Genomic DNA, 27,494 nt, shown 5'->3' on the forward strand with positions numbered 1-27,494 from the left:
ACAAAGACCGAGCGGAAGGCAGTGGCAGCAACATAGCAGGTCTGGAGGACGGCCACAAAGCCAGCGACGACGACAGAGCTGGTCTGGAGGCCGGCCACGAAGCCAATGGCGGCGGCGACCTCGTTCAGGAGGCCGCCCTCGACGGCCATGATGCCAACTTAGAGGCCTGGAAAGCAGAGGCGAGGCGGAACAGGACTAGCTGGCTCTGACGGCAGTGTTGCTACCGCGGGGGCAGACGAGGCAGGGCCGGACGAGGCTGGGCTGGACGAGGCTTGACCAGGCGGAGCTGAAGCTGGACCAGGCGAAGCTGAAGCTGGACCAGGAGAAGGCGAAGCTGAAGCTGGACCTGGCGAAGGTGAAGCGAAGCTTGTTTTTTTTGTAGACACTGGCAAGCAAAGCTAGAAGCTGCCATCGCCTTAGTTTTAATTTGTAGTTAATTCTAATTTATCCCTTTAAATGAAAAGCCTTAAGGTGTTCTCCTTGTTTATAATTTCAGTTCAGTTTTATTTATTTAGCATCAAATCCCATCAACAGTTGTTTCAAGGTTCTCTATATTGTAAGTAAAATACCCTACAATAATAGATGCTACTAAGGTATTAATACAGTATTGCCAATCATAATATTGTGGTACTTTGGCTGCTTCAATTTATTTCCTCACTCCTATCAAATATGTGGATCAAAAGGATACAAAGGAGCAAACTCAGTGGCTGTGGAGATTCATATCAAAGGGAACAGTCAACAGAAGGTTTGTGTGTGTATTTTCATGGTTTAGTCTAAAACTATAGTACAGAAGACATTGATATGATTTTCCTGATTTTAATGTTCAGGTTATTTAAGGTCAAGGTCTGGGAACACACATCAGTGCAGGTCTGTTGTTTTATCTCTTGCCCAGTTCATCAGAGCTTTGCAGTTCCTCTTTAAAGTTACTTGTTCTTATTGGCTGCTATAGAAGTAAAGACCTATACTCTGACCCCTTTAACCTCTCTGATCTTTGTTGTTTACTCTTTCAGACCTAAAAACCACCACAGCTAAGCTTGGAGAGAAAGTCACTCTGCCATGTCAAGCTCCAAACAGCAACAACCTCGCAGGTGTGGAGTGGAGCAGACGGGACCTGGAGCCAGAATATGTTCTTTTGGGCACATTGTTCCAGAAGACCAGCAACCATCTTTTAAAGACCGGGTGGGTTTGCAGGACCAACAGATGAAAAATGGAGACGTGTCCTTGATTCTGGAGAAAGTGAAAGCTGCAGATAATGGAACATACGAGTGCCGCATCCTCACGCATGGGGGAGAACGGAGAAAGAGAGCTGTGAAAACCATCAGCAGCATCTACCTGAGTGTTGTTGATCCTCCAGGTGAGTGAGTAGAGTTGAGTGTGTGTGTGATCAGAGGTGAAGCTGCTTCCTGCTTGTTGATGTTTGTTTCTAAAGATGTTGTTGATGAGACTTTGTAGAAAGCAGCTGGTCTGAGTGATGTGATCAGAGTGCAGCAGATAATGTCTGACAGCAGTTTGAAGAGGAAATGGATTCTGTTCTGTTCTTCACTCATCACCTACCTGACAGCTGACACCTCACACCTGTTTCTCACCTGCAGGTCAGACAGGAGGAGACACAGAGGATGGAGGAGGGAAGATTGGATCTGTTGAATCTGCAGCTATTCTGTCAGTTTCTGCTGTGCTTCTTGTTGCTGCTGTTGTTGGCTTTTTGATCTACAGAAAACATAAACAACAACAGAGTGAGTCAGAAATCATACCAGCCTCCAGCTGAACAACCGCCTGTCTGAAAAATTTCAGAGCTTTTTTCAGCTTTACTTTAAATTTCCTGCTGCTGTTCCAAGTTCTCACTTCTGACATTCAGCATGTGGAAATATAATATAGGTCCGAATCCGGGCCCTGTACTATGAAGCAAGTTCAAAATACCCAGGGTATCTTTCCTGACATTGGTGGTCACAAGAAGCTTGTCATCTAGTTGCTTGGTTAACCCAGAGTTTTCCAATCTAGGTATGAGTGAATAAAAGAGGTGGCACTGGCAGCATCTGGCCATTCATGTTGAGAATTGTACTGGCAGATAAGTGGCTGATTTTGCAATGAAAGAGTAAATTGGAAAAACGTGAAAAAGGTCAAAAATAATTTTGAATAAAAGCAACACAGCTGCTGCAGATCAATCAGCACCGTGGGAGTAAAAGTAGAGCAGAGTAGTTTATTCATAAAAGCGCTCTATGTATGAGCTTTAAATGTTTTGAAGAATCTGATGTTACATACATTTGCGTATTCTCCAAACATTCTACAAAGTTAATGTTCAGATTTGCATAAAACTGTTTTATTGTTTGTTCTTTCAGCTGCAGCACTGATTGTGTAAAAAAGTAAATAATAAATGCAATAACAGGATGTGCGCTCTGTCCACCTGGAACTGATGTAAAGTCTTATAAGATAATAATAATATAATATAAAGACTTTGGACAACTACTATTATCCACGCACTGGTCTGAAGGATCTTCCAGGAATGGTGATGCTGTTTGCCACAGACTTAGTTTGTCAGTAGGAAGTGATCTCACACCTCATTTCATACCTACAGATCTCTAATCTATGACCTAACCTGCTATTGAACAGGTTAGGTCATAGATTAACAGGGAACCCCAGGAAAAAGTGAACCACCTTCATAGTACAGATTGAACCCTGAAGTTTGAAGTTACCTGGATAAGAAAAATTCTCCCAATAGGCGTTTCTTCTTCAGTTTCTTTGTAAAGGGCAGTTAATAAACATTCATTGTCTGAGGAATAATTGCCTCTTCATCCTCACCTAAAAACAGAGAGCAAAGAGAAAATGAAATCACTTATTCTAAATGTTAAGCCTTTTATTGCTGGTCTAGCAAAAAAATGTCTGTTAAGGGCAAATAAATATAAAACAACAAGAAAAATGCAAGAATAAAAAATAACAAAAACTAAAACTTCCACAGTTTTATATAAATTATAAATTGAATGCATTCTGTCTCTGTCTGTCACAACATGAACTAAAGATTTGCTGTTCTGCTGTTTGGATTGAGGGTCTGTCTGGTAATGACGTATATAAGTAGATCAGTCACTGTGAGCCAATTGAAGTGATTCTCTGTTTAATAGCAATGTCTTGTTTGAAGCAGCAAGTCCCCTCATAAGCTACAGTTAAACATAGTATTCATTTCACTTCTTTACTGTTTCTTGCATTTTATTTAGCATCAGCTTTTTAAACAAAATCCTGTTTTGGTGATATTACCTGTATGATTACCTGCTGATGCTTTAATGTGCCTTTTGAAGGACTAGTGTAAAATGAAATTAAAGGGAAAACTATCAGTTTATATTGTTTTTGTTTTTTTCTGTTGTTTCGTGCTCAGGTTCTTTCCTTTACTGGTGAATATGAAAAAAAAAAAGCAACAACTGGCTATTATCATGTTCATGCTGTCAATCCAGGCTTAACAAAACTGGGAAAGCTATGATTACAAGGCTTGATGCAGCATTTTCTGTATGTTTTTGTCCTTGACAGGTTAAACCACAATAAATAGCGATAGCATACACATGATGTGGGTGTAGTTGTGTTAGAGGAAAAATGATTCTATGTAACTTTACCTTCTTTTAAATGTACAATGTACATATCCAGTCATCCACCCATTCACACACAGGTGATGGCAAGCTACATTGTAGCCACAGCCACCCTGGGGCGCACTGACAGAGGCGAGGCTGCCGGACACTGGCGCCACCGGGCCCTCTGACCACCACCAGTAGGCAACGGGTGAAGTGTCTTGCCCAAGGACACAACGACCAAGACTGTCCAAGCCGGGGCTCGAACCGGCAACCTTCCGATTACAAGGCGAACGCCCAACTCTTGAGCCACGATCGCCCTAAATAAACATACATACAGACAGCCAGTATGTTTTCTCTGCTGTGCATCATTTCGCAAAGATTTGGCAAAACAGAGGACTGATTACATCAACCGGAAAACCGGTTCAGCATGCCAATCTCTTACAACACCTACTGACTGTAATACATTTACCACAACAACTAGCATTATGTAAATGTGCAGCACACGAAACTGACGGCTCTTTCATTACTAGAGGCAACAACTTTGCTGACAGAGCAGCAAAACAAGCGGCACAAATGACAAACATTACATTGATGGCAGTGCACACACATCAGATTCCACTGGATGTGTTGAAAAATGAACAAAAAGCAGCAAGCACAGCCGAACAGACAAAATGGCTAAAACACGGTGCAGTTCTGACGAACGACTTAATGATGTGCTATGGCAAGCCAGTGTTGCCAAAATCTCTCCACGAAACAGCAGCATTAGTGACACATGGCTCAACGCATTTGTCAACGGGGGGAATGACTAGTATTGTCAACTCACATTTCTACACTGTAAATTTTGAAACCTCAGCAAAACAATTTGTCAGAACGTGCATGACGTGTCAAAAATATAATGCTCAGGGAAACCTAAGACCAAAAAGAGGCCGTTTTCCCACTCCACCTTATCCTTTTCACACAATTCATATGGATTTTATTGAGCTAAGCGAATGCCAAGGGTTGAAACATGCCCTAGTGGTTATAGATGTATTCTCAAAGTGGCCAGAAATCTACCCAGTGAAAAAGGCAGATGCAATTTCAGTAGCAAAATGCCTGTGCAATCACTTCATACCCACATATGGCATCCCAGCTTTGATACGATCAGACAACGGCACTCATTTTGTAAATGATGTCATCACCAAGGTCTCTGAAGCACTCGGTTTCAGCATAAAACACCACTGTGCTTATCACCCTCAGAGCGCAGGCCTTGTAGAGAGAACTAACGGCACTATAAAACAAAGGCTCAGGAAATGCATGGCAGAAACAGGAAAGCCGTGGCCTGAATGTTTGGGTTTAGTGAAAATGTGGATGCGCTTAACGCAGGGCTCCCAGAAACTAACTCCATTTGAAATCATTCATGGTAGGCCGTTCCCACTGCCCATCACCAGTGAACCAATAGACAAATCAATCAGAGAAACCACATTAGCAGAATGGATGTCTAAGTTGTTGGAAAACAAAGAGATCATTGTACATAATCAACAACCTGATGATGTCTCTCTAGTGTCTTGCAGACTACAGCCCGGTGACTGGGTTCTGATCAAGGTGCTCCAAAGGAAAAACTGGAGCTCACCAAGGTGGGAGGGACCATACCAAGTTCTTCTCACTACACCTACCGCTTGCAAAATAGCGGAACGACCATCCTGGATCCATCAGAGCCACTGCAGGAGAGTAAGTGAAGCCATCTAAACTCAGCCGACGCAGGCTCGCCCAATTGTTGTGATCCTGCTCGGTGGAGGGATCAGCCTTTCTGGCCGAAAGTTCTACTCACAACAGGAGGGTGTGTTCTGCTGTCATGAGGTGTTGGCTGCTTATCACTGCAGCGGGCTTGACCCTGGCCGGGCTCCTCATCTTTGTGTCCGTGAGGGACAACAAGTCACGTCATATGAAGGAAAGGCAGACACTATATGACAAAGGAAAGCACACCAAGTTTCCCCATGGCTACGCCACTAATTTCTGGTGGCAGTTTATGAACACTACAGCTCACTTGAATAATAAAACTGACTGCTATGTATGTGCCCATATGCCCCTATCCTCGCAGACGTCTGGCCTATGGCCATACAGCATACCGGAAGATCGCAGTTGGTGCCTGTTGGGCCTGGCAACGCATCCAGGCTACGGTACTCTTTGATCCAAGGCCAACTACAGCGTCCCAGCAAACGCAACCTGGAGGTCATCGTCACTCACGAATGTGAACTGTTCCGGACAGATCAACCTACTGACCTGGCCCCAAGTCTCAGACCCACTGCCTGATGTAATTCTACTAAACAAACTGAACGCAGCGGAACTGCCAGTATGTGTGATGAACAATGGATTGCGGGCAGTGGGGGAGCTGCCTACTCACCTATGTAAATACATATACACTTTCTGCCCACCGAGGGATGAGAGGAAGTGTATGGCCTGTTCAATCAACGCAACCTGTGCCAGAAGCACGACGCTGATGAGCCTCAACTGTCGCTCCAACTACAGCTACCGGATGCGACTACAAACAAAGACTCAGTACCAGACAGGATGTGCACGGACGGCACCCAGTAGTAAAGGAACCAGAGTTTTGGCCGACTGGTACTTCCTATGTGGCAATAGGGCTTATCTGTCGCTCCCTGAAGGTTGGGGGTGGGGGGGGTCTGTGCGCCCTGGTGCAATTATCAGATCACGTCTTCTTCATGCAAAGTATTGAACACCACCCCAGCAGCCGACAGAGACGTGAGGTGGACATCGCCTCACCCAATTCTTTTGGAATTACAGTGGACACTGGAGTGCCGGGAGAGTTTCGCATCTGGGGAGGAGGAGTGAAATTCTTACAGAGCTTGATCCCCGGCATTGGAGTAGCCGGGGTGCGGGAACATGTGGAGATCAACCGATATGCTCTGCTACGACACATCAACTTGACTAAGACCCTGGGAGCGGCCTTAGCAGGAGAACAGAAGGCCATCAGAACGATGGTGTTGCAGAACAGACTGACTCTAGATCTGCTGACAGCATCACAAGGAGGAGTTTGCAAGCTGATCGGGGAGACATGTTGCACGTTTATCCCTGATGGCTACGAAGCTGGAGGAGACATTTATGAAGCTTTGCAGAATTTGACTGTTCTGCAGAAATATGTCACTGACCACACATCTGGAGCAGCTATAACACAAGGCTGGCTGGACTGGTTATTTGGCGGCTCGTGGTTGGCTGCTGCAGCAAAGCCGTTTGTCTTTCTAGGTTTCATCATGGTAGCACTACTCATACTAGTGTTGTGTGTGGTGCCATGTCTAAAACTAATGATTTCAAAGATGATAACAACTACAATGACGACTTATGTTGCCGTGCCTCAAAAAGAACAGCATCCCATTGCAATTCTGTTAGAGGAGAACTTGTAATAGCTGCTAATAAATGACGTGGTGATTAAAAATGACTTGTCAAATGATCATGCACTGATTAACACATTAGTAGTTTATACAGGTACAACATAAGGTTTTTATTCTTTTATTTTCTTTTATTTTTTGTAGTTTTAGTTTTATTATTTTTCTTTATTATTACTTTTATACTCTCTTTTTACTGTATTTTCCTTAATTCTTTCATTCTTTTCTTGTTTTATTTTCTTTTATCGTTTACCACATGATTTACATTTTTGCTATGCTCACAATTTAAAAAATTTAAAAATTGTTAAACATACTTAATCAATGACCTTTTCAGACAACTGTTGTAAACATTTAAAATAAGTTAAAACAGGAGGGAATATGTTAGAGGAAAAATGATTCTATGTAACTTTACCTTCTTTTAAATGTACAAGCTGTGTTTAAGATAAGTAGTTTAGAAGTGTCTTTCAGACTTTTCCAGCAAGGACATATTGTTTCAGATTGTTTTATCTTTCTTAGCTCTCTGCTGACTAGACTAGAACCATATATGGAGTTGTTTTATTTTATCTGTTTATTATTTTCTTATCCTGTTCTCACTGTCTCTGTGATCTGTGCCTATAAAAAATGCCAAGCCACTGTGCATGGTGTGAGTTGTTCTCAGCAGCTCACCCGTGTACACGTTTAGCAAAGAAAGTAACTTTGTCTCATTGTGTCTTTATTTCTCCTGGGTTTTTTGCAGTTTTCTCCCAACAGGTCTAATCTCACAGGGAACCACCTGGACTCAGCTCAGAGAGAGAAGCTGCAGCACTGAAGATTTAAAAGTCAATAATCTTTTCCCTCAAGACACATTTGAGTCTAAAGCTCTTTATACCTGATATAAAGGCTGCTTATCAGTTATTCCTTGAACAAAGTTCTCTGTGTAGAACACACGCTGATTATACTCAATAAAAGCTGGTGATAAAGTGATTGGAGTGACTTTCATTAACTACAGTATGTAGCAAAAATACTTTGGATTAAACTTAAGTTCAGCCAAAGCTCCTGATGAGCCTGTGACTGTAACTAGAAGCAAAAAGGTTCATGTTGTTGTCTGAAGTTCAGCTTCAGCTCTGCCACTGTTTCTCAGCTTGAGGCAGGAAGAAGGTTTCCGTTCTTTTTCTGTGAGTCTAAAGTGCAAACGAAGCCTGATGTGTAAACACTGCTGATCTTTGATTCAGCTGCTTCAGGTTATGGTTATGATTTAATCTGCACATTTATCAGCTCAGCAACTTCTAGATAAGAGCAGGCTCCCTCTTAAAGGCTTAGCCATCTTCCTTAAAATATTTTGCATGTTTAAACATGCTTTTTAAAAGCGTTTGCACAAAATTAATTTGGTGCCTATTCCTGATGCCATGAACTTATTTGCAGAGTATCTTTTTACTGTAAAATGCTTGAAATCTTTAAGAACCGAAAGATTGTTTAATCGTCTGACTGTAAGTATTAATATATGATCCTAAAAGAGAAAACAGTGGTTTAAATAATAATAAGGCCTGTATTAAAACTTTCTATTATGATGTTCTTAATACATACTCAAAAAACAAACAATGAAAACAATTGTTCTGTTTCTGTATTGTATTGTGATGTATTTCTGTATTTAAAAAGGATTTATGCTTGTTTTCTTTTCTGTTGATGTGTTCAGTGCTGCGAGTGGGCGTGTTCATGCAGGTCTAGTTTTACTGGAAACCTGCTGATCCAGTTCCAGAGTCAAACACAGCATCTGAGATCAGCTTCAGGCATCACCAGGTGAAAAACACTCAGAGAGCAGCTGCAGCACTGAATAATGAAACATATTTGTTTGGTATTTCTTTATGCAGAGGCTGATACTAAACCTGATCATTGACCTGCTTTAACTGCAGTGTGCAACAAAGAAACTGAAATTAAAATGTAACCTCCACAGCTCCTAATGAGCCTGCGACTGTAAACAGAGCTCAAAATGGCCGCGTGTGGTTTGCCAAATATGGACATGAACCTGAAGGGGAATGTATGTGAAAGTGACAAGTTGAGTGAGTCGGACTGTCTCAACTCAGCCACGTCTTCATCTCTTATAGGTCAGACGTATGCTGTGTTCTGACATTTCTACCACATCTGGCCCACACAGCACTCATTTTAGACCTCCTCGTCAGCTCCTCAGTTATAAAGGTCTTAATGTGGGCCAGGTTAAGTTCCACATGTGCCTGCCATCTGGTGTGTATGGTTAGTCACTCTGTGACTCAGAAAGATGAAACATAAATGTTGCTCTGGGGGGAAAAAATCAGCTTTAAAAAATTTCCTTGGAAAATACAAATAGTAAAGTTTGTTTTCACTGTGTAAGAATCAAAACTAAAATGTGTTTGTCTCTAAATGTTAGTTAGGGGTCTGTCCCTGAGAGACAGCAGAGATAACAAAATGGGTGCGCACACACAAATGGCCTCGTCCTTCAAATAGGAAAGAGCTTAAATGTTTCTTAGGCTTCGCTGGGTATTATCGGCGGTTTGTCGAAGGATATTCCCAGATAGCCAAACCTCTTAATAGCCTGACAGCAGGCTACTATCCACCAAAGAAAAGGGGCAAAGTGTACAAGAGGGAGCGCTTCACGCCTCTTGTGAGCCCTAATGCACCGCTCGGTGAGGAGTGGACTTCGGAGTGTGAGAATGCATTCAGAACTCTGATCAAGAAATTGACATCTGCGCCCATCCTTGCTTTTGCGAATCCACAACTACCATATGTTGTACACACTGACGCTTGTCGCGATGGATTGGGGGCAGCGCTCTATCAAGAGCAGGAGGGGAAGCTCAGAGTTGTCGCATGTGCCAGTCGAGGTCTTTCCAAGAGCGAGAGAAACTATCCCACGCACAAACTCGAATTCTTGGCCTTAAAATGGGCCGTTTGTGAAAAGTTCAGTGATTTCCTTTATGGGTCAAGTTTCACTGTGCATACCGACAACAACCCCCTCACATACATCTTGACATCTGCGAAGTTAGATGCTGCTGGTCATCGCTGGTTAGCCGCTCTTTCTACTTACCAGTTTACCATCAAGTACAGAGCAGGGCAGGCCAACCGCGATGCAGATGGGTTATCCCGGCGGTCTCAAGGTCCGCCTCTTGAGGATGAAGCTTTCACTAAAGAAAGAGAGAGAATAGAGGACATGAAAAAACAGTTCATGGAAGCAGGAGATGAAATGGATCATGAGGTGTTCTCTGCGTTATGTCAACGTCATCTTGTGATGGTTAAAGATGAACGTCACCCTCATTCAGAGCGGCCTGTCATTGCAGAGTCTCTTGTTGTCGACCCTTCTGTAGTGCCTGACGTTTTCGGTGAGGACACTTTACCATCCATCGCTAACTCTGACTGGTGTAATGCTCAAAATAATCTCTCACGTGTCATCACCTTTGTGAGGAGAGCTATAAAACCCAGTTTCAGAGAGACAAACCTTGAACATCCCGATGTGAAACTTCTTCTCAGGGAGTGGAAAAAACTTGAACTCAGGGATGGTGTCCTGTACAGGAAGTGGTCTGAGCGAGGCGAACTGGTGTATCAGTTGGTCTTACCCGAACAGTTCAGAGAGAGGGCACTGCAAGGAGTGCATGATGATGTTGGCCATCTCGGTTCTGAGCGTGCACTTCACCTTGCTCGTGCCAGATTCTACTGGCCGAGAATGGCCAGAGACATCGAGGAGAAGTGCAAAAAGTGCGAACGCTGTTTCAGGAGGAAGGCTGTGCCTCAGAGGGCCGCGCCTTTGGAAAATATTTCTGCTACTAATCCGCTTGAACTTCTTTGTGTGGATTATCTATCCCTTGAGCCGGATGATAGAGACACAAGAAACATTTTAGTCATCACCGACCACTTTACAAAATTTGCTGTGGCGGTGCCGACTAGGGATCAGAAAGCCAGAACTGTTGCGAAGGCTTTATTGGAGAACTTTATTGTTCACTACAGGTTCCCCAGTCGTCTGCTCAGCGACCAGGGCAGGGACTTTGAGTCTAAGACGATCAGAGAACTCTGCACACTGATAGGAGCAGACAAAGTCCGTACCACCCCGTACCATCCCCGGGGAAACCCAGTGGAACGGTTTAACCGGACCCTCCTTGGTATGCTAGGGACCCTGGAAGAGAGAGACAAATATCATTGGAGAGATTTTGTCAAACCTTTGGTCCACGCATACAATTGCACGAGAAACAGTACAACAGGCTATTCGCCTTACGAACTAATGTTTGGTAGGCAGCCCGGAGGCTGAGACCACAGGACTGTAAAACATGATTGTTGGGCTTCATTTCTGTGCTGAACAGTCATTTAAGATTAGCTAGTAAATAACAATTAGCTAATGTTGTTCATGAGACTAAAGTCATCTCACTTTGGTAATGTAAATATAATATGGCCAATATTATATAAATCATTATTAGTTATTACAGCAGTGAACATGAACTCTGTGCAAAACACTGAGCTTCAGTAAAGATTCAAGTGCAGTTATTTACATGTCTTATCACCTTCAATCTTCACTCAAAGACAAGTATCTGTGACAGTGTATATATAGGTGTATCATATATACAGTAAGAGACAAATGTTGTTCCTTCAGTATGTTGGCATTACTAAATTTGGCTCAATCCTTACATACATGTGTAAAAAAAATGTACGAGCTGTGATAACTGTGTCTGATAGAATGAAGAGTAGACTGATATATTAAATATTCCTTTATTGGGTGAGAAAATCAGACCATGATTTTCTGCTTTAAGTCATACAGAATAGATATCAGAGCATTAAACAGGCTGACTTCTGCTAAATGGGTCAAACTGGGCAGAAAGTATACAAACACATAACATCCTTATAGAATATGATGTAATACTATAGATCAACTTACCTCAGAATATATAAAGCATATAAACAATTACAGCAATATGATGCAACAAACACAGCAGTGCTACTAATCCAAAATACTCAAAGCTTCATAGAACTGGAACAAACATTTATTTTTAGGTCCATTCTGCTGCTGATACATACTTTAGGTTTCTGAATGTTAAACTTGTTGCTGCCTTTCATAGTGTGTAACTTGAAGGCCCTGAGTACTTTCTCCCACACTAAAAACACTGGGAGGATAAAATTATTTGAACATTACCTAATAAGACTGATACTGATTCAGGACAGACAATTAGTTATGTTAAACTTTCCTAGCAGTCCTTCACAAACAGGGAACAGTCTGTCTATTCTCTCCATCTGCCAGCTGCTGCTGGCTCTTCCTCCTCCTCTTCCTCACACACTGCTGAGTTTGTCCTGGTGGATCATCAGGGGTGCAAAGCCTCACAGATGATGTGCAGCAGTGGGTCCCTCAGTCTGTCCTCACTCTGGACACTTGCAGTTGTCACACATGGAAATCAAATGTGATAAGCTGCACGATTCAAACACAAGTGTAACTTATAAATACATGTTCATACTTTTATTACACAATCAGAGAGAAAGAAACAGAGAGAGAGAGTGCAGGACAGACAGACAGGTGACAGTCTCAGGTGTATACACTGCTACAAACAGGAGGATTTAGTGTTTGTGTTATTACGAGTGCTAAACAAGAAGAGTTCCCAGATGGTACAGTGGACACATGTGTGACTGCTGTGATTAAAGCATCTTTCTTTCAGCTTAACGAGTGAACCGTCAGCTCATTCAAGCACACGTTAAAGTCCGTTTGGCTCGACACCACCGAACAGAGGCAGCAATATAACATAGCTAACATTAACAGTGCAGTGAATCCTGCTTGTGCCGTGATATTCAGGACTGCAAACCGAGCAGCATCACTGACTTTCAGCTTGTTGTGTTTGTGGATATATGACTGACTTTAATTATCCATAAAATCATCACAATCTCTGTAAGATTAAGGTCGACTATCTAACGGCGTATATAGTAAAGGCTTTAAAACAAAGTAAATGCTGAAAGTACAAACATCGCTAATGTCACATAACTTTGCCGGCATGTGGCCAACAGTAATGTTTTAATGTTCCTCATTATTAAACATTTGCACATAAATAAGTGTAATAATAATAATATTAATATTAATAATAATAATATTCAGAACTTACTTTTGAAAGTTTACTCTTTGGCCGCTCCACTTCTTTGAAGTGTCTCCCAGTCCCAGTGCACTTGTTAGCATGTTTTGGTTCGTGCAACTGGTCCGTCCGGTTATTGTCTCCCCAGAAACATTTCCGTTGTCTTTTTTCCTATTTCCGTTGTGTTGTGTGTGCTTTTGCAGCGTTTTTCCTTTTGCAGCATTTTTCTTTTTGCAGTGTTTTTCTTTTTGCAGCATTTTTCTTTTTGCAGCATTTTTCTTTTTGCAAGTGTTTTCTGAAGTTGCAGTCCGTTTGGCCTCTCAGGGCCACCGTAGGTTTCTCTGAGAATTTCTCATCCACAAACTGCAACCAGGAGGTAGAAATACAACACACATTTCAGTTGATTAGTTGTAATCAGAGCTGATTTGATTCTTTAAATACTGGTGAAACATCCACCAATGCTTCCCTCATGACTCCTAATAGCAGACTGAACACTGGAGCATCCTTTATGAAGGGAGGCAGTAAGAAAACTTCACATCATTCCTTCTCCTCGTGATGTTTTCCTTCAAATAAGAGTAAACATAAACCAAAGATAGAGGAGGGAAGTTTATCATACTGTAAGTTTGAAACTACAGTAAGTTTGAAACTTCCCTGTTCCTGTCAGAAAAGGGAAGTAAAAGCTTCTGTAATCAATAAAGGGGGAAATCTGCTGTTGCTGTTAAAGGAAATTGAGTTCTTTGAAGCGTTTTTAAGCTGATACGTGGGGGTTTATTTTTCCAGCGGAATTTAGAAATATACGAATCCAGAGATCTGAACCAATCTTGTGATGGTTTGTTTGGGATCATTAAAAATAATGACTTCTAATAGCAGAGTGAACACTGGAGCATCCTTTATGAAGGGAGGCAGTAAGAAAACTTCACATCACTCCTTCACCTCGTCATGTTTTCCTTCAAATTAGAGTAAACATAAACCAAAGATAGAGGAGGAAGTTTATCATACTGTAAGTTTGAAACTATTTGTTCCTGTCATTCAGCAGAACAGGGAAGTAAAAGCTTCTGTAATCAATAAAAGGGGAAAATCTGCTGTTGCTGTCAAAGGAAACTGAGTCATATCAGCGCTTTAACAGCAGCTACTCACAGACATAAACCGGACACCAGAGCAGACTCAGCACACAGATATCTTTTTAGAACAGGCCCTGCGCTGTGGCTGATTTGAATGTCAAATGTGCAAAGTTTCTGTTCTCACGTTATCGCTGTACTCTGTCCTCAGTGTGATGGCTCTGTGAAGTCTGAGCAAAAATCAAACAAACAAATGAGTTAAACTGAAGCTGTTTGGGAGTCAGGGAATTTCACTGGTTATTATCAGTTATTATGAATTATTAAAACATAAAATTCCAAAAGAGGGAAAAAGAAAGTTACGCACTGAGCTTCGTTTTAGAAGAAATGAAAGTGTGAGAGAGAGAAGGCCACACCCACCAGCATTTTGTTTATTAGTGGAAAGTTTCCAACATTTATTCAGTGATTTTACTCGTTTTAGACATTTTAATGATATAAGGAACATTGTGCATGACTCAGATGGATGAACAGAAGCTTCGCTGCAGGTTTTTTAATATGCAGAAAAAAAAGAATCACTTAAAACAAATGACCTCACTATAGATGAGCCAGCAGGAGCTTTGGGGCCCTCTGGAGGTCAGATTTAAACACAGAGGCTGCTCTTATGAACGCGACACATATTTATTCATGGACTTCTAATATTTATTTTAGAAATTGTCTTTAATCATATTTATATACCCAGAGTTACAGACTTACTGGAGTGTCTGAACGTGTTTACTGTTGGGAACTGTCAAGCATTCATCAGCACTGACACACCTGTAATCGTGTCTCATCATGTCTGGAATGCAGTTCAGCCGTTTCTTAGAAACTTCTGAGAGGTCATGATGTTTCAAAAGAAAACATGTTGGCACTGGTTGACTTTCAGTTTGAGCGTCCTGTTTAGATCTGATCTTTCCTTTGACTGCCTCCTTCCTCCTCTGTATATAAATATATAACCTTCATTTGTATGTTTGTCCCTAACAGTCAGAGCAGATATAGAAAAACAGCTTTAAATACGTTCCTGGATTCATACAGCAGGAGCTGAAGCTGGCTGAGCTGTTACTGTGGGAGTGTTTAGCTGGAATTCAAAGAACTGAGAAACTCTTGTCCTTCACATGTTACTGCTAATCTGGATTATTATTTTTATATAATTGGCTGTTTAGAATATTTAGTGTCTGGTGGTGGCAGAAGAAGCCCATTTTCTGTTTAATATTCACTGATTGTTTAACTTCTCTGATCTACTGTAACGTACACTCAAAAAAATCTGTTGTTGGATAAACACAATTTAATCATGGCACCTTTTTCCTCATGATTTAACCAAGTACAACCTATTTTTGACCATATCAAACCAACACATTTGGCATTTGGTGGTTTAATGTAATCAGATTACGTTGGATCAACGTAATATACATACATTGACTTGAAGTGATTTATTTAAGTATGTAGAGTAAAATTTGTTTTAATTCATTCTACACAAGTTAAAAACTTTAGGAAAACACAATGAAATCTTGTTGTTTGAAGAACTACTTTGTTAATCAAGGCAATTACTGCTAGTCTTCCTTAATGAACCAATATGGGGGTTGATGATTTCATAGAGACAAACAACCATTTGCACTTACATTCATGGGTAATTTAGAATCACCAATTAACCTAACTCTAATTACACACTGCAAACCAACCAGATTGTGGATTTGAACCCAGGTCCTTCTTACTGTAAGGAAACAGCACTAACCATCACACTACCAAGCTGTCAATCCAGGCTTAACAAAACTGGGAAAGCTATGATTACAAGGCTTGATGCAGCATTTTCTGTATGTTTTTGTCCTTGACAGGTTAAACCACAATAAATAGCGATAGCATACACATGATGTGGGTATAGTTGTGTTAGAGGAAAAATGATTCTATGTAACTTTACCTTCTTTTAAATGTACAAGCTGTGTTTAAGATAAGTAGTTTAGAAGTGTCTTTCAGACTTTCCCAGCAAGGACATATTGTTTCAGATTGTTTTATCTTTCTTAGCTCTCTGCTGACTAGACTAGAACCATATATGGAGTTGTTTTATTTTATCTGTTTATTATTTTCTTATCCTGTTCTCACTGTCTCTGTGATCTGTGCCTATAAAAAATGCCAAGCCACTGTGCATGGTGTGAGTTGTTCTCAGCAGCTCACCCGTGTACACGTTTAGCAAAGAAAGTAACTTTGTCTCATTGTGTCTTTATTTCTCCTGGGTTTTTTGCAGTTTTCTCCCAACAGGTCTAATCTCACAGGGAACCACCTGGACTCAGCTCAGAGAGAGAAGCTGCAGCACTGAAGATTTAAAAGTCAATAATCTTTTCCCTCAAGACACATTTGAGTCTAAAGCTCTTTATACCTGATATAAAGGCTGCTTATCAGTTATTCCTTGAACAAAGTTCTCTGTGTAGAACACACGCTGATTATACTCAATAAAAGCTGGTGATAAAGTGATTGGAGTGACTTTCATTAACTACAGTATGTAGCAAAAATACTTTGGATTAAACTTAAGTTCAGCCAAAGCTCCTGATGAGCCTGTGACTGTAACTAGAAGCAAAAAGGTTCATGTTGTTGTCTGAAGTTCAGCTTCAGCTCTGCCACTGTTTCTCAGCTTGAGGCAGGAAGAAGGTTTCCGTTCTTTTTCTGTGAGTCTAAAGTGCAAACGAAGCCTGATGTGTAAACACTGCTGATCTTTGATTCAGCTGCTTCAGGTTATGGTTATGATTTAATCTGCACATTTATCAGCTCAGCAACTTCTAGATAAGAGCAGGCTCCCTCTTAAAGGCTTAGCCATCTTCCTTAAAATATTTTGCATGTTTAAACATGCTTTTTAAAAGCGTTTGCACAAAATTAATTTGGTGCCTATTCCTGATGCCATGAACTTATTTGCAGAGTATCTTTTTACTGTAAAATGCTTGAAATCTTTAAGAACCGAAAGATTGTTTAATCGTCTGACTGTAAGTATTAATATATGATCCTAAAAGAGAAAACAGTGGTTTAAATAATAATAAGGCCTGTATTAAAACTTTCTATTATGATGTTCTTAATACATACTCAAAAAACAAACAATGAAAACAATTGTTCTGTTTCTGTATTGTATTGTGATGTATTTCTGTATTTAAAAAGGATTTATGCTTGTTTTCTTTTCTGTTGATGTGTTCAGTGCTGCGAGTGGGCGTGTTCATGCAGGTCTAGTTTTACTGGAAACCTGCTGATCCAGTTCCAGAGTCAAACACAGCATCTGAGATCAGCTTCAGGCATCACCAGGTGAAAAACACTCAGAGAGCAGCTGCAGCACTGAATAATGAAACATATTTGTTTGGTATTTCTTTATGCAGAGGCTGATACTAAACCTGATCATTGACCTGCTTTAACTGCAGTGTGCAACAAAGAAACTGAAATTAAAATGTAACCTCCACAGCTCCTAATGAGCCTGCGACTGTAAACAGAGCTCAAAATGGCCGCGTGTGGTTTGCCAAATATGGACATGAACCTGAAGGGGAATGTATGTGAAAGTGACAAGTTGAGTGAGTCGGACTGTCTCAACTCAGCCACGTCTTCATCTCTTATAGGTCAGACGTATGCTGTGTTCTGACATTTCTACCACATCTGGCCCACACAGCACTCATTTTAGACCTCCTCGTCAGCTCCTCAGTTATAAAGGTCTTAATGTGGGCCAGGTTAAGTTCCACATGTGCCTGCCATCTGGTGTGTATGGTTAGTCACTCTGTGACTCAGAAAGATGAAACATAAATGTTGCTCTGGGGGGAAAAAATCAGCTTTAAAAAATTTCCTTGGAAAATACAAATAGTAAAGTTTGTTTTCACTTTGTAAGAATCAAAACTAAAATGTGTTTGTCTCTAAATGTTAGTTAGGGGTCTGTCCCTGAGAGACAGCAGAGATAACAAAATGGGTGCGCACACACAAATGGCCTCGTCCTTCAAATAGGAAAGAGCTTAAATGTTTCTTAGGCTTCGCTGGGTATTATCGGCGGTTTGTCGAAGGATATTCCCAGATAGCCAAACCTCTTAATAGCCTGACAGCAGGCTACTATCCACCAAAGAAAAGGGGCAAAGTGTACAAGAGGGAGCGCTTCACGCCTCTTGTGAGCCCTAATGCACCGCTCGGTGAGGAGTGGACTTCGGAGTGTGAGAATGCATTCAGAACTCTGATCAAGAAATTGACATCTGCGCCCATCCTTGCTTTTGCGAATCCACAACTACCATATGTTGTACACACTGACGCTTGTCGCGATGGATTGGGGGCAGCGCTCTATCAAGAGCAGGAGGGGAAGCTCAGAGTTGTCGCATGTGCCAGTCGAGGTCTTTCCAAGAGCGAGAGAAACTATCCCACGCACAAACTCGAATTCTTGGCCTTAAAATGGGCCGTTTGTGAAAAGTTCAGTGATTTCCTTTATGGGTCAAGTTTCACTGTGCATACCGACAACAACCCCCTCACATACATCTTGACATCTGCGAAGTTAGATGCTGCTGGTCATCGCTGGTTAGCCGCTCTTTCTACTTACCAGTTTACCATCAAGTACAGAGCAGGGCAGGCCAACCGCGATGCAGATGGGTTATCCCGGCGGTCTCAAGGTCCGCCTCTTGAGGATGAAGCTTTCACTAAAGAAAGAGAGAGAATAGAGGACATGAAAAAACAGTTCATGGAAGCAGGAGATGAAATGGATCATGAGGTGTTCTCTGCGTTATGTCAACGTCATCTTGTGATGGTTAAAGATGAACGTCACCCTCATTCAGAGCGGCCTGTCATTGCAGAGTCTCTTGTTGTCGACCCTTCTGTAGTGCCTGACGTTTTCGGTGAGGACACTTTACCATCCATCGCTAACTCTGACTGGTGTAATGCTCAAAATAATCTCTCACGTGTCATCACCTTTGTGAGGAGAGCTATAAAACCCAGTTTCAGAGAGACAAACCTTGAACATCCCGATGTGAAACTTCTTCTCAGGGAGTGGAAAAAACTTGAACTCAGGGATGGTGTCCTGTACAGGAAGTGGTCTGAGCGAGGCGAACTGGTGTATCAGTTGGTCTTACCCGAACAGTTCAGAGAGAGGGCACTGCAAGGAGTGCATGATGATGTTGGCCATCTCGGTTCTGAGCGTGCACTTCACCTTGCTCGTGCCAGATTCTACTGGCCGAGAATGGCCAGAGACATCGAGGAGAAGTGCAAAAAGTGCGAACGCTGTTTCAGGAGGAAGGCTGTGCCTCAGAGGGCCGCGCCTTTGGAAAATATTTCTGCTACTAATCCGCTTGAACTTCTTTGTGTGGATTATCTATCCCTTGAGCCGGATGATAGAGACACAAGAAACATTTTAGTCATCACCGACCACTTTACAAAATTTGCTGTGGCGGTGCCGACTAGGGATCAGAAAGCCAGAACTGTTGCGAAGGCTTTATTGGAGAACTTTATTGTTCACTACAGGTTCCCCAGTCGTCTGCTCAGCGACCAGGGCAGGGACTTTGAGTCTAAGACGATCAGAGAACTCTGCACACTGATAGGAGCAGACAAAGTCCGTACCACCCCGTACCATCCCCGGGGAAACCCAGTGGAACGGTTTAACCGGACCCTCCTTGGTATGCTAGGGACCCTGGAAGAGAGAGACAAATATCATTGGAGAGATTTTGTCAAACCTTTGGTCCACGCATACAATTGCACGAGAAACAGTACAACAGGCTATTCGCCTTACGAACTAATGTTTGGTAGGCAGCCCGGAGGCTGAGACCACAGGACTGTAAAACATGATTGTTGGGCTTCATTTCTGTGCTGAACAGTCATTTAAGATTAGCTAGTAAATAACAATTAGCTAATGTTGTTCATGAGACTAAAGTCATCTCACTTTGGTAATGTAAATATAATATGGCCAATATTATATAAATCATTATTAGTTATTACAGCAGTGAACATGAACTCTGTGCAAAACACTGAGCTTCAGTAAAGATTCAAGTGCAGTTATTTACATGTCTTATCACCTTCAATCTTCACTCAAAGACAAGTATCTGTGACAGTGTATATATAGGTGTATCATATATACAGTAAGAGACAAATGTTGTTCCTTCAGTATGTTGGCATTACTAAATTTGGCTCAATCCTTACATACATGTGTAAAAAAAATGTACGAGCTGTGATAACTGTGTCTGATAGAATGAAGAGTAGACTGATATATTAAATATTCCTTTATTGGGTGAGAAAATCAGACCATGATTTTCTGCTTTAAGTCATACAGAATAGATATCAGAGCATTAAACAGGCTGACTTCTGCTAAATGGGTCAAACTGGGCAGAAAGTATACAAACACATAACATCCTTATAGAATATGATGTAATACTATAGATCAACTTACCTCAGAATATATAAAGCATATAAACAATTACAGCAATATGATGCAACAAACACAGCAGTGCTACTAATCCAAAATACTCAAAGCTTCATAGAACTGGAACAAACATTTATTTTTAGGTCCATTCTGCTGCTGATACATACTTTAGGTTTCTGAATGTTAAACTTGTTGCTGCCTTTCATAGTGTGTAACTTGAAGGCCCTGAGTACTTTCTCCCACACTAAAAACACTGGGAGGATAAAATTATTTGAACATTACCTAATAAGACTGATACTGATTCAGGACAGACAATTAGTTATGTTAAACTTTCCTAGCAGTCCTTCACAAACAGGGAACAGTCTGTCTATTCTCTCCATCTGCCAGCTGCTGCTGGCTCTTCCTCCTCCTCTTCCTCACACACTGCTGAGTTTGTCCTGGTGGATCATCAGGGGTGCAAAGCCTCACAGATGATGTGCAGCAGTGGGTCCCTCAGTCTGTCCTCACTCTGGACACTTGCAGTTGTCACACATGGAAATCAAATGTGATAAGCTGCACGATTCAAACACAAGTGTAACTTATAAATACATGTTCATACTTTTATTACACAATCAGAGAGAAAGAAACAGAGAGAGAGAGTGCAGGACAGACAGACAGGTGACAGTCTCAGGTGTATACACTGCTACAAACAGGAGGATTTAGTGTTTGTGTTATTACGAGTGCTAAACAAGAAGAGTTCCCAGATGGTACAGTGGACACATGTGTGACTGCTGTGATTAAAGCATCTTTCTTTCAGCTTAACGAGTGAACCGTCAGCTCATTCAAGCACACGTTAAAGTCCGTTTGGCTCGACACCACCGAACAGAGGCAGCAATATAACATAGCTAACATTAACAGTGCAGTGAATCCTGCTTGTGCCGTGATATTCAGGACTGCAAACCGAGCAGCATCACTGACTTTCAGCTTGTTGTGTTTGTGGATATATGACTGACTTTAATTATCCATAAAATCATCACAATCTCTGTAAGATTAAGGTCGACTATCTAACGGCGTATATAGTAAAGGCTTTAAAACAAAGTAAATGCTGAAAGTACAAACATCGCTAATGTCACATAACTTTGCCGGCATGTGGCCAACAGTAATGTTTTAATGTTCCTCATTATTAAACATTTGCACATAAATAAGTGTAATAATAATAATATTAATATTAATAATAATAATATTCAGAACTTACTTTTGAAAGTTTACTCTTTGGCCGCTCCACTTCTTTGAAGTGTCTCCCAGTCCCAGTGCACTTGTTAGCATGTTTTGGTTCGTGCAACTGGTCCGTCCGGTTATTGTCTCCCCAGAAACATTTCCGTTGTCTTTTTTCCTATTTCCGTTGTGTTGTGTGTGCTTTTGCAGCGTTTTTCCTTTTGCAGCATTTTTCTTTTTGCAGTGTTTTTCTTTTTGCAGCATTTTTCTTTTTGCAGCATTTTTCTTTTTGCAAGTGTTTTCTGAAGTTGCAGTCCGTTTGGCCTCTCAGGGCCACCGTAGGTTTCTCTGAGAATTTCTCATCCACAAACTGCAACCAGGAGGTAGAAATACAACACACATTTCAGTTGATTAGTTGTAATCAGAGCTGATTTGATTCTTTAAATACTGGTGAAACATCCACCAATGCTTCCCTCATGACTCCTAATAGCAGACTGAACACTGGAGCATCCTTTATGAAGGGAGGCAGTAAGAAAACTTCACATCATTCCTTCTCCTCGTGATGTTTTCCTTCAAATAAGAGTAAACATAAACCAAAGATAGAGGAGGGAAGTTTATCATACTGTAAGTTTGAAACTACAGTAAGTTTGAAACTTCCCTGTTCCTGTCAGAAAAGGGAAGTAAAAGCTTCTGTAATCAATAAAGGGGGAAATCTGCTGTTGCTGTTAAAGGAAATTGAGTTCTTTGAAGCGTTTTTAAGCTGATACGTGGGGGTTTATTTTTCCAGCGGAATTTAGAAATATACGAATCCAGAGATCTGAACCAATCTTGTGATGGTTTGTTTGGGATCATTAAAAATAATGACTTCTAATAGCAGAGTGAACACTGGAGCATCCTTTATGAAGGGAGGCAGTAAGAAAACTTCACATCACTCCTTCACCTCGTCATGTTTTCCTTCAAATTAGAGTAAACATAAACCAAAGATAGAGGAGGAAGTTTATCATACTGTAAGTTTGAAACTATTTGTTCCTGTCATTCAGCAGAACAGGGAAGTAAAAGCTTCTGTAATCAATAAAAGGGGAAAATCTGCTGTTGCTGTCAAAGGAAACTGAGTCATATCAGCGCTTTAACAGCAGCTACTCACAGACATAAACCGGACACCAGAGCAGACTCAGCACACAGATATCTTTTTAGAACAGGCCCTGCGCTGTGGCTGATTTGAATGTCAAATGTGCAAAGTTTCTGTTCTCACGTTATCGCTGTACTCTGTCCTCAGTGTGATGGCTCTGTGAAGTCTGAGCAAAAATCAAACAAACAAATGAGTTAAACTGAAGCTGTTTGGGAGTCAGGGAATTTCACTGGTTATTATCAGTTATTATGAATTATTAAAACATAAAATTCCAAAAGAGGGAAAAAGAAAGTTACGCACTGAGCTTCGTTTTAGAAGAAATGAAAGTGTGAGAGAGAGAAGGCCACACCCACCAGCATTTTGTTTATTAGTGGAAAGTTTCCAACATTTATTCAGTGATTTTACTCGTTTTAGACATTTTAATGATATAAGGAACATTGTGCATGACTCAGATGGATGAACAGAAGCTTCGCTGCAGGTTTTTTAATATGCAGAAAAAAAAGAATCACTTAAAACAAATGACCTCACTATAGATGAGCCAGCAGGAGCTTTGGGGCCCTCTGGAGGTCAGATTTAAACACAGAGGCTGCTCTTATGAACGCGACACATATTTATTCATGGACTTCTAATATTTATTTTAGAAATTGTCTTTAATCATATTTATATACCCAGAGTTACAGACTTACTGGAGTGTCTGAACGTGTTTACTGTTGGGAACTGTCAAGCATTCATCAGCACTGACACACCTGTAATCGTGTCTCATCATGTCTGGAATGCAGTTCAGCCGTTTCTTAGAAACTTCTGAGAGGTCATGATGTTTCAAAAGAAAACATGTTGGCACTGGTTGACTTTCAGTTTGAGCGTCCTGTTTAGATCTGATCTTTCCTTTGACTGCCTCCTTCCTCCTCTGTATATAAATATATAACCTTCATTTGTATGTTTGTCCCTAACAGTCAGAGCAGATATAGAAAAACAGCTTTAAATACGTTCCTGGATTCATACAGCAGGAGCTGAAGCTGGCTGAGCTGTTACTGTGGGAGTGTTTAGCTGGAATTCAAAGAACTGAGAAACTCTTGTCCTTCACATGTTACTGCTAATCTGGATTATTATTTTTATATAATTGGCTGTTTAGAATATTTAGTGTCTGGTGGTGGCAGAAGAAGCCCATTTTCTGTTTAATATTCACTGATTGTTTAACTTCTCTGATCTACTGTAACGTACACTCAAAAAAATCTGTTGTTGGATAAACACAATTTAATCATGGCACCTTTTTCCTCATGATTTAACCAAGTACAACCTATTTTTGACCATATCAAACCAACACATTTGGCATTTGGTGGTTTAATGTAATCAGATTACGTTGGATCAACGTAATATACATACATTGACTTGAAGTGATTTATTTAAGTATGTAGAGTAAAATTTGTTTTAATTCATTCTACACAAGTTAAAAACTTTAGGAAAACACAATGAAATCTTGTTGTTTGAAGAACTACTTTGTTAATCAAGGCAATTACTGCTAGTCTTCCTTAATGAACCAATATGGGGGTTGATGATTTCATAGAGACAAACAACCATTTGCACTTACATTCATGGGTAATTTAGAATCACCAATTAACCTAACTCTAATTACACACTGCAAACCAACCAGATTGTGGATTTGAACCCAGGTCCTTCTTACTGTAAGGAAACAGCACTAACCATCACACTACCAAGCTGTCAATCCAGGCTTAACAAAACTGGGAAAGCTATGATTACAAGGCTTGATGCAGCATTTTCTGTATGTTTTTGTCCTTGACAGGTTAAACCACAATAAATAGCGATAGCATACACATGATGTGGGTATAGTTGTGTTAGAGGAAAAATGATTCTATGTAACTTTACCTTCTTTTAAATGTACAAGCTGTGTTTAAGATAAGTAGTTTAGAAGTGTCTTTCAGACTTTCCCAGCAAGGACATATTGTTTCAGATTGTTTTATCTTTCTTAGCTCTCTGCTGACTAGACTAGAACCATATATGGAGTTGTTTTATTTTATCTGTTTATTATTTTCTTATCCTGTTCTCACTGTCTCTGTGATCTGTGCCTATAAAAAATGCCAAGCCACTGTGCATGGTGTGAGTTGTTCTCAGCAGCTCACCCGTGTACACGTTTAGCAAAGAAAGTAACTTTGTCTCATTGTGTCTTTATTTCTCCTGGGTTTTTTGCAGTTTTCTCCCAACAGGTCTAATCTCACAGGGAACCACCTGGACTCAGCTCAGAGAGAGAAGCTGCAGCACTGAAGATTTAAAAGTCAATAATCTTTTCCCTCAAGACACATTTGAGTCTAAAGCTCTTTATACCTGATATAAAGGCTGCTTATCAGTTATTCCTTGAACAAAGTTCTCTGTGTAGAACACACGCTGATTATACTCAATAAAAGCTGGTGATAAAGTGATTGGAGTGACTTTCATTAACTACAGTATGTAGCAAAAATACTTTGGATTAAACTTAAGTTCAGCCAAAGCTCCTGATGAGCCTGTGACTGTAACTAGAAGCAAAAAGGTTCATGTTGTTGTCTGAAGTTCAGCTTCAGCTCTGCCACTGTTTCTCAGCTTGAGGCAGGAAGAAGGTTTCCGTTCTTTTTCTGTGAGTCTAAAGTGCAAACGAAGCCTGATGTGTAAACACTGCTGATCTTTGATTCAGCTGCTTCAGGTTATGGTTATGATTTAATCTGCACATTTATCAGCTCAGCAACTCCTAGATAAGAGCAGGCTCCCTCTTAAAGGCTTAGCCATCTTCCTTAAAATATTTTGCATGTTTAAACATGCTTTTTAAAAGCGTTTGCACAAAATTAATTTGGTGCCTATTCCTGATGCCATGAACTTATTTGCAGAGTATCTTTTTACTGTAAAATGCTTGAAATCTTTAAGAACCGAAAGATTGTTTAATCGTCTGACTGTAAGTATTAATATATGATCCTAAAAGAGAAAACAGTGGTTTAAATAATAATAAGGCCTGTATTAAAACTTTCTATTATGATGTTCTTAATACATACTCAAAAAACAAACAATGAAAACAATTGTTCTGTTTCTGTATTGTATTGTGATGTATTTCTGTATTTAAAAAGGATTTATGCTTGTTTTCTTTTCTGTTGATGTGTTCAGTGCTGCGAGTGGGCGTGTTCATGCAGGTCTAGTTTTACTGGAAACCTGCTGATCCAGTTCCAGAGTCAAACACAGCATCTGAGATCAGCTTCAGGCATCACCAGGTGAAAAACACTCAGAGAGCAGCTGCAGCACTGAATAATGAAACATATTTGTTTGGTATTTCTTTATGCAGAGGCTGATACTAAACCTGATCATTGACCTGCTTTAACTGCAGTGTGCAACAAAGAAACTGAAATTAAAATGTAACCTCCACAGCTCCTAATGAGCCTGCGACTGTAAACAGAGCTCAAAATGGCCGCGTGTGGTTTGCCAAATATGGACATGAACCTGAAGGGGAATGTATGTGAAAGTGACAAGTTGAGTGAGTCGGACTGTCTCAACTCAGCCACGTCTTCATCTCTTATAGGTCAGACGTATGCTGTGTTCTGACATTTCTACCACATCTGGCCCACACAGCACTCATTTTAGACCTCCTCGTCAGCTCCTCAGTTATAAAGGTCTTAATGTGGGCCAGGTTAAGTTCCACATGTGCCTGCCATCTGGTGTGTATGGTTAGTCACTCTGTGACTCAGAAAGATGAAACATAAATGTTGCTCTGGGGGGAAAAAATCAGCTTTAAAAAATTTCCTTGGAAAATACAAATAGTAAAGTTTGTTTTCACTTTGTAAGAATCAAAACTAAAATGTGTTTGTCTCTAAATGTTAGTTAGGGGTCTGTCCCTGAGAGACAGCAGAGATAACAAAATGGGTGCGCACACACAAATGGCCTCGTCCTTCAAATAGGAAAGAGCTTAAATGTTTCTTAGGCTTCGCTGGGTATTATCGGCGGTTTGTCGAAGGATATTCCCAGATAGCCAAACCTCTTAATAGCCTGACAGCAGGCTACTATCCACCAAAGAAAAGGGGCAAAGTGTACAAGAGGGAGCGCTTCACGCCTCTTGTGAGCCCTAATGCACCGCTCGGTGAGGAGTGGACTTCGGAGTGTGAGAATGCATTCAGAACTCTGATCAAGAAATTGACATCTGCGCCCATCCTTGCTTTTGCGAATCCACAACTACCATATGTTGTACACACTGACGCTTGTCGCGATGGATTGGGGGCAGCGCTCTATCAAGAGCAGGAGGGGAAGCTCAGAGTTGTCGCATGTGCCAGTCGAGGTCTTTCCAAGAGCGAGAGAAACTATCCCACGCACAAACTCGAATTCTTGGCCTTAAAATGGGCCGTTTGTGAAAAGTTCAGTGATTTCCTTTATGGGTCAAGTTTCACTGTGCATACCGACAACAACCCCCTCACATACATCTTGACATCTGCGAAGTTAGATGCTGCTGGTCATCGCTGGTTAGCCGCTCTTTCTACTTACCAGTTTACCATCAAGTACAGAGCAGGGCAGGCCAACCGCGATGCAGATGGGTTATCCCGGCGGTCTCAAGGTCCGCCTCTTGAGGATGAAGCTTTCACTAAAGAAAGAGAGAGAATAGAGGACATGAAAAAACAGTTCATGGAAGCAGGAGATGAAATGGATCATGAGGTGTTCTCTGCGTTATGTCAACGTCATCTTGTGATGGTTAAAGATGAACGTCACCCTCATTCAGAGCGGCCTGTCATTGCAGAGTCTCTTG

The 27,494-nt window shown here is 41.0% G+C and overlaps 1 protein-coding gene across 1 annotated transcript in view; it reads left to right on the plus strand.

Annotated features, from left to right (window-relative positions):
* Positions 1–1,056: 1,056 nt before the first annotated feature.
* Positions 1,057–27,494, plus strand: part of LOC146635296 (butyrophilin-like protein 2) — a 614,223-nt gene continuing 587,785 nt past the window's right edge. The window contains exon 1 of the mRNA XM_085350082.1: positions 1,057–1,354. Within this exon, the coding sequence (XP_085206208.1) occupies positions 1,057–1,354 (298 nt within the window). The remainder of the gene's footprint in view (positions 1,355–27,494) is intronic.

Source organism: Diplotaxodon limnothrissa, linkage group LG3 (assembly GCF_057381915.1).
Source record: "Diplotaxodon limnothrissa isolate DT_005_m linkage group LG3, D_limnothrissa_male_GT1.1, whole genome shotgun sequence".
NCBI classification, from domain to species: domain Eukaryota; kingdom Metazoa; phylum Chordata; class Actinopteri; order Cichliformes; family Cichlidae; genus Diplotaxodon; species Diplotaxodon limnothrissa.